At 40.7% G+C, this 7,818-nt stretch overlaps 2 protein-coding genes across 3 annotated transcripts in view; one reads left to right on the forward strand and one right to left on the reverse strand.

Annotated features, from left to right (window-relative positions):
- nudt2 (nudix (nucleoside diphosphate linked moiety X)-type motif 2) overlaps positions 1–7,489 on the forward strand; it is an 89,413-nt gene extending 81,924 nt beyond the window's left edge. The window contains exons 1-3 of one of the 2 annotated variants that reach the window (XM_084030275.1): positions 4,069–4,125; positions 5,029–5,159; positions 5,279–7,489. In XM_084030275.1, the coding sequence (XP_083886401.1) occupies positions 5,033–5,159; positions 5,279–5,604 (453 nt within the window). In that variant the 5' untranslated portion in view covers positions 4,069–4,125; positions 5,029–5,032 and the 3' untranslated portion in view covers positions 5,605–7,489. Of the gene's footprint in view, positions 1–4,068; positions 4,126–5,028; positions 5,160–5,278 lie in introns of those variants that run through there. The other variant, XM_084030276.1, reaches the window with a different exon arrangement.
- Positions 1,078–3,648, reverse strand: rfesd (Rieske (Fe-S) domain containing). The gene is made up of 4 exons (XM_084029571.1): positions 3,508–3,648; positions 2,424–2,584; positions 2,074–2,108; positions 1,078–1,823 (listed from the first exon to the last, which is right to left on the reverse strand). The coding sequence occupies exons 2-4, from the start codon at positions 2,578–2,580 to the stop codon at positions 1,533–1,535; spliced, it is 483 nt and encodes a 160-aa protein (XP_083885697.1). The 5' UTR covers positions 2,581–2,584; positions 3,508–3,648; the 3' UTR covers positions 1,078–1,532.
- Positions 7,490–7,818: the final 329 nt, after the last annotated feature.

Below are 7,818 nucleotides of genomic sequence, written 5' to 3' on the forward strand. Positions count from 1 at the left end.
ATTTTCTGACTTTGGAGAAGTGTTCGACCCCTTGTCCCACTTAACCAAGGGCCCTGGGCTTTTCTTGATTGTATTCAAAGCGTCACATAGGCAGAGGCTTCAGTGTTGGGAGTTCGCTGTAAGCCAGCTTCAGAGACCAGCGTTATTCATGCACAGAGGAACATCGTAGCCCATAGCATTTGTGTTCTCAACCCGTGGCATTTGCAGTTCTCGGCCCACGTCACTGTTAGCCTCCGCAACAGATACAGAAACACAGAAATAATCCGATTGTGACAGGTTGTCTCGACTCTTCATATCAAATGGTTAACAAATTCTATCGCCAAATTATTCTGCACAGCATGTTAAGTATACGATTATGATTCAAGTTTTGTTGTTTTCTCATAGAAGTCAAATATATATGATGAATGACAGTCTGTTACTGGACGGAAGACTTATCAGAAAGTAAAGTGGAGTTGTGGAGTTTAACAGATGTGAGTTTTTTCCAGGCAGGGAGGGTCTAACTGTTTCATGGGAATTGTAAGAGCCAGCATTTTTGAAGCTCAACCCATTCTGAATAAAACTGAAAGTCAAGATATCTCAGCATAATACTCTTCTGTACAGCTGCAACTACCAGTTTTGACTGTTCTTCTATGGAAGTGCAGGGATAAATGTCCAGAGTAATCAACAGTACGACATTCAAATTACAACATAGCAAAATGTGACAAAGTTAGAGCTATTGGCGATGTCATGAACAGTAAAGGAGAGGTTCGACATTTTTGGAGATGCTGTTTGCTTTCTTGCCCAGAGTTATAAAGAGATTGGTTATTGAATGTTCAAAACAAAGCCCTGAATTTCTGTGCAGAATATGCACCGGGGGGCCAGTGAGGGGCCGGAGTGGGAAAGCCTGTCTGCTGTTAGTGTAAACACAACTTTTAACAACCTCAGGGATTGACTCAGCAAGTGTTTTTGGTTTTCTTTTACAGTTACTCAAGCTATTTTTTCCCAATTGACAAGAAACATGTCACAACGAAAACTCCAGCCTGTCATCTGATATTCATGCTTTCTAATGTTATCTGAGGGGAATAAACAGACACAGATTTTTACAAAGGTTGGCCAGCATTATGGTATGATCTTTATACTTTGACAATGTTCCACTTTGGGATATAATCAGTACAAACCTTTTTATCGTATTGATTAATTCACCCTATGCATAATACATGAGGGATATTAAAATGCAGAGGGTTACCCCAGTGTGGGTATGCATTTAGCTACCGCATGCTAATTTGACAGAATAAGAAATTCACCCATAAATCCGTTTATTTTGAGATGTACATGTCCACATTAGCAATACGTGACCTTTTTTCTTATAAAACATTTGAATTAAACAACTAGCAAGTCACAAATGAAGCACTCCCAAACCTTTTTTAAGACCATGCAAGCCCAACTGGTTACTCGAGCGTGAACTGTGTGTCGTTGTTGTCTGACGTCCTCTCATGCAATCAATTAGAGGAGATCAGGGGAATATACAGAGATGCCACCCTCATCCATCTTCATTATTGCTTTTTTTCCTTCTCAGCTGCCGCGGCTTCGGCCCTCTCCACCTTGCCCTTCTCCCCCTGGAAGAAGTCTGACTCCAGCCAGCGCGCCTCCTCTGAGAGCTTGACATAGACATCCCCGTTGGTCTCACTGACCGTGTGGACCCGCTGCTTCACACCCTTGGAGTACCATCTGGGCACAGGCGGCTTTACCCTGGGGTCGCTGGCCTTGTACAAGCCCTCCCCTTCAGCGAGAGAGATCTTGTACTTGTGGTTCGGACAAATTATGCACAGCTTGCCGGCAATTTCCTGTGAGCGTGTTGAAGGAAAGCAGGAAAAAAAAAAAAACTCATGTGAGGTTGAGTGTAGGTCAATTAGGCCCTTCAACATTAGCATAACATTACATTGATGTTATGCAGGTTCGGCATCTTAATTACAGTGGTCACAGTCCATGAATGTGGTAAAAAGAAAAACACAAAAGCACAGTCCAGCAGGTTAACTTGAACGGCATTTTGGTTTCTTCACAGACACAATCTCGTAAGTCAAGTGTAAAGCTCACCTCAATATCTCCATCCTGCAGTGCTCCCCCAGCATCTGTCGAGAGGGGAGAGAATCAATGTATCGCAGAATAAGCAAAAACCTTTTTCTGACTGTTAATTTGTGCTAAACGTTCTATGGATAACAATGTAAAGCATATCAGGGTCAAATATCCCATGAAATGATGTCTATCAGTAGAAACGTATTGTTGAATTGTTTCAGTGGAAGAAAGCATTTGTCAATGACACGCAACGGGATGAGACTACATGCTTGGTGAAGTCTAACTCATATATGATTGGATGTGAAACTAAAGCATCGTGGTCACACTTTCCCTCTCAGTTTGGAGTTAAGCACAAGAAGAACTTAACTCACGATAGCAGTAGGAGTCCATCGCATAGAAGGTGCTCTGGTGGTGAATGATCAGTACATCCCGACCCTCTAATGTTCTGAAAGACCGCTTTGCTTTGATCAGTTCCTCCTTCTTCCCCACAAAATGAAACTCTCCCGATGGCTTGTCCTTGACCTGCATGGCTCTGGGAAATGTTGGCAAACAGGAAATATCACAATTTAGAAGTTATCATTAAGAAGCATTGGATTTGTTACTGGGATCTCCCATCACTCTTGTCGTCTCAAATTAAGTCGGCAACACCTCGAGAACATTCAACTCGAAGAAATAAGGACATCTCGTGGCACAAATGAGCTCTACTCCAGACATGCTCAAACCTGCAACACTCATCTCTCAACATGAGATGAACATATGAATTGTAAGAGACTGAGGGGAGCCCAATCCTTTAGCACATCAGAAGTGGAATTGTACCTCTGTCCGAAGTTGAAGGGTTTTTTCTTTGCTGGTTGTGCATTCCCTAAATTACAATAGCAGACCACACAAGTGCCCGATGATGTATGACCTACATGAATGTCATCATTGCACAAAAGCATTCGTCATCCGGAGACTACGGTCTTACATCCATGTGAAATCTCTTTGGCAGTCACTATATACAAAAAAAAGAAAATGTCTGGATGCTGGAGAACCTGACCCCAAGTGTGATTCCTGTATAGCACAGTGGAATAATGAGCGCTTCAGTGCAGGCTGAGTAAGCACAGTAGTAGTGGCAGTTAAAGTCACATGTCCTGAGGCATCTGGCTACACAGACAGCTACATGCTATGGAGGAAGAAAAGCGAAATAATTGTTTATGTCAGGAAAAGGTAACTTTTTCTTGAAGTGAGCCCCGAGGGACTATGGGATACATTCGAACAAATCTTTTAAAGTTACATTATGGTTATGCATCCCATCTGTCTGTCTGTCTGTCTGTCTGTCTGTCTGTCTGTCTGTCTGTCTGTCTGTCTGACTGTCTGTCTGTCTGACTGTTTGTCTGTCTGACTCTCCTTCTCCCGATATATATTTGTAGTTGAGAATACCAAAAACATGTATTTTGGGTGAGTTTTTGCCTCTACCTTGAAACTCAGCAGCGGCGTCTCCTCTGTCAAGCTGAACAACTGGACTGCTAACTGCTAACAGGAGGCCCCGTCTCTTTTATCTTCACAAGCTGTCTTCAGTTGGCCCTATCTTCGCTGGGTACATTTCTTATCTGCTTCTCACAGGCGCACTTCTATCCAATTTTAAAGAAATATGGAACTCGACCACACAAAGTAAAGTAAAGCCATTTACTTTGCTGTCATTGCGAGATATTCTAACCGAATGGATCTTTCTATTTAAGTCAAATTATTCAAATTAATGTAATTAATAGGATATTTTAGTCTTAGCAGGTCACCAATTTTGTGTCCCTAAATTATGCTAATTCCCTTATCGTGAGCATGATCTAAGTAGACTTTTATTTTATTATATGTATTATAACATACACACACATGCAATATATAAATAGTGAAATATGCTAGATATAGAAACATAGAAATTGATAAAGATCAACTCATATATCATTACAATATAAGTACAAAGACAAAGCACTTTTAAAGGTCGGAACTGACTCTGTCCGTCCTCAAAGAGTACCGGACTCATTTGTTAGAGCACCGCCGGTCTCCGCAGTGACAACAACTCCGCCGGTCCAAACCTAAGTAAGTTGCGGACATTTTAAAAGTTAATCAAGTAGCCTTCCGCTAAACGTGCGTTCTGTGTTCTTGAACTGTAGAACTTCGATATAACAGTCGCTGAGCCAGTCTCTGATGCTGAGAAGTAAGCTAGCGTACATGCTAGAAATGCTAACATGTATTTGCTCGTGTAAATAGTCCTACAGCAGCGTTACGTGCAGTACGTGCGTCTGTCAATCAGTTCAATCTGTCACAGTATCAATCCGCACAAGCTGCAGTGTGCTGGCGTTTCCTTTCCTACTATTTGAAGACGTATGCTCAAAATGATAATCTTTGCTGGCAGGCTCAAGTCAAAAGTAACACTGCTGTTCTTTGTCCTGCCCATTTAACTCACCAGCAAAGGCTATAATTAGACCAGTATATTGAACGGAAAAATCCGCTTTAGCCTAATACAAAAAAGGGAGCTGGTGATTTTGTGCAGTCTTTCCCATGTAGATGTATGTGTTACACAACAAAACTAATAAAACAGCACATTTAAACACAGTTAGTTGTATTTTATGCCAAATATACTTTTCTTTTTATTTGCAAAACATGTGGAATTAGTTTGTGGATCCCATTATGTAGAAACAACATTGCAGAAAAGTAATGACATGAATCTTTTAAACATACATAATACATTTCATGATAGTTAACACGAAATGGATCATGTAACAATTTTGTAATCAAGGTAATGTACAAGATTCCCTCTTAAAAGGTCAAAGGGTCACAGAGTGAAGATTCTTCATTTCTCATTCATTTAATTTCTTTCATTAAAAAATGGACCCTGGCTATACTGGACAGATGGTACACGCTGTAGCTTTGTGTTTTCTTGAGTGGAGTTCTGTAACCCAACGTTATGCTAAATGTGTTTGTGTGTGAATTGTTGAACAGGGAGATGGCGCTGCGTGCTTGTGGCTTCATAGTGTTTCGCCGTCTAGCCGGTTGTATCCCTCCACCAGATAACATTGAGTACCTCCTCTTGCAGACCTCTTATGGGGAGCACCACTGGACCCCACCCAAAGGTGTTCACAAGTTCAAACAGACACACAAACAATCATGTGGTTGATAATAGACACTAAATTCCATGCATGTAGCTTAAAAAGTTCTTTGTACCAGTTACGTCTAACCTGTTCACCATCAGGTCACGTGGATCCAGGTGAGGATGACCTCACCACAGCTCTGAGAGAGACCAAGGAGGAGGCCGGTCTGGGGGAGGAGCAACTGCAGGTGATTGACAACTTTGTGCATGTGCTGCGCTACGAGGTGCGCGGCAGACCCAAAGAGGTACTGTACTGGCTGGCCGAGCTAAGAGACACAGGCACAGCGGTGACGTTGTCTGACGAACACCAGGACTACCGCTGGGCCCGACTGGAGGAAGCCTGCACTCTGGCTCAGTATAAAGACCTGCAGGACACCCTGAGAGCAGCACACAGACACCTGGAGGCTCGGCAGGGCAAACATCCATGAACCAGGATGTAGACTGTGGAGAAGGAATGATAAAAGAAGGGAATGCTGAAGCTGGAATGTGGGATCCCCAGACCTTAATGTGACGGCGTGTCTGCATTTTTGTGATTGATGGTTATGTCTCTTTCAGGTTTAAACACTGTTGATGTTAAACACTTTGTCCCTACTGTACTGTATAATTTAAAGCTGAGTAGATTTCCTTCTCTGAAGACAAAGGTGAGCAGGGAGGAAATTAGTCAATGCTTGAAAACCAGGTTACTTATTTAATCTTAGTCACTGCAAAAATAAAACCCAAAACATTTTCATAGTCTTTGTAATGAAGACATGGGGTTAATACATGGAAGGAGGAAAAAAGTCAAGGTGACAAACACCCAAATATCACTGCCTGATACTTAATTGAACAGCGTAAACCTGAAGAGGGGGTTTTCTTATTGTTTTGTTTTTATCTGTCTGTGTTTGGAATTCAATGTATTCAAAATAATGGAACAGGTTTTATGTACGATATGATTAAAAGAAAATTATACAATGGAGATCATAAAGGAAAAAGGACAATTTCCAATACTGGAGTACAAACAAATTGCTCAAGCATAATAACTAACTAGATACAAAAATAAACTAAGTATTAGATACTGCCACAGGGTGGGGACAAAAACAAGAAACCTGGTGGTGTGTGCTTGCTGCCATAGACACAAATACTGCAGACTAAATGAGCTCGGGAACAACCTCCAGGCAACTTCTCTTTTTTTTCAACACGGCATCCAAATAGACTTGAGATACAACTATTACTTATGCAAATTAGTTCCTGTCCAGATGTGAGAAGCCAATTATGGGAATCATTTTATTATGTTGGAAACTGGTGATAAAATTTAAGAGATTGAAGAGGCCACTATTATGCAATGATTCTCAGTGAACGTACACATCATAAATGTCAAATAATGAAAATCAGGCAGATTAACCATATTTTTCAGAGATGATATTCTAAACTATATATCATAGCCCTTAGAATACTAATGAAACCATTGGCGAACGGGCAGGATTATCACATAATAAATTAGATTAAGGACACATGACATGACCAGGTCTTGTTTACGCTGTAACGTCTGTCCTTGACTGACTATTCCTGGTTTAAAAAAAGCAATCGATTTATGACAAACAATAATGTCATTGAAACCAGTCACCATTGGCACCAACTCCTCATTTTGAGATGAGGCTTTATGTACGGTCACCTTGGACATCTTAATAATCTGAACAAACTCATGTGGTTGTTTTTTTTTTTTTTACCAATAAACTACTGCTGATTGCTCAACAATCAAACACTTTTGTGAAATGTATCCATTATAAACCTGATAAGCAGGAAGCAGCACACATGTGTTAAAGCCAATGCGTTTGTTCTGTCACAAGCAAATGGTGAAATTCAAGTGGGACTTCAAACTTGACCTGGGTCACTGGCACTGCCACATTGTACTTTATATAAGAGTGTATTGCTCTCAACGCCATGCTCCAGGATTACCAGCCTCTGCTGAAGAGATTAATTAAGAGCAATTCAAGAAACAATTGTGTTCTTGCAACTCATAAAGCTGAGTAGAAGCACTCGCTTCAATTAACTTTTTTTCTTCTGGGTGTTTTAAGGACACGGGGAAACGGCAGTGAGCTGGAGGTCAGTGAATGTGCCTTTTTGCTTTCATGAGGCATACACGGTATGCTATAAAGTAACACTGTTCACTGAGCAAAAGATGAAATATCGCTTTGAGGCCCATCAAGGCATCATTAAACCAGTAATTCATTTCATGCCTGTAGAGCAGAAAAGCTCCTCTCCCAACGATAAAAGACGGCTAATTGTTCTGAATTTAAATTACTGTTCTCTCATGATTAAACATTTGCTCTGCAACTCGATAGTTTGTGCCATCTTCTTATAAGGTATGGAATCTCTCAAACTCATTTCTATGCATTCAGCATCATAATGAATTTTAATTAGAATGCAAGTATGGAACATAATGTTGCACAAGTTTGGCCATTAGGAGCCTTGCAGGGCCAGTTCACCTGAAGGGTGACTAAGAAAATCCCATACCACTTTGTAGTATTTAACAATGTAGGTAGTTTGATTTTATCGTTCCATTATTTAAGGTCCACCATTATGAATGGAATATATATTTTTTGTGGTGATCTAAGCATTTTAAAGTTTAAACAAAAACATTGCACAGTACACTAAATATTTCA

The sequence above is a fragment of the Eutrigla gurnardus genome (assembly GCF_963514095.1).
Source record: "Eutrigla gurnardus genome assembly, chromosome: 2".
NCBI classification, from domain to species: domain Eukaryota; kingdom Metazoa; phylum Chordata; class Actinopteri; order Perciformes; family Triglidae; genus Eutrigla; species Eutrigla gurnardus.

Excerpts from the sequence above, each read along its gene's own strand:
- rfesd (XM_084029571.1), bottom strand. The coding sequence starts at position 2,580 with ATGCAGGTCAAGGACAAGCCATCGGGAGAGTTTCATTTTGTGGGGAAG. Across the intron at positions 2,109-2,423 it reads GATGGACTCCTACTGCTATC|ATGCTGGGGGAGCACTGCAG; the intron begins GTGAGTTAAGTT and ends CCCTCTCGACAG. Across the intron at positions 1,824-2,073 it reads TGCAGGATGGAGATATTGAG|GAAATTGCCGGCAAGCTGTG; the intron begins GTGAGCTTTACA and ends ACACGCTCACAG.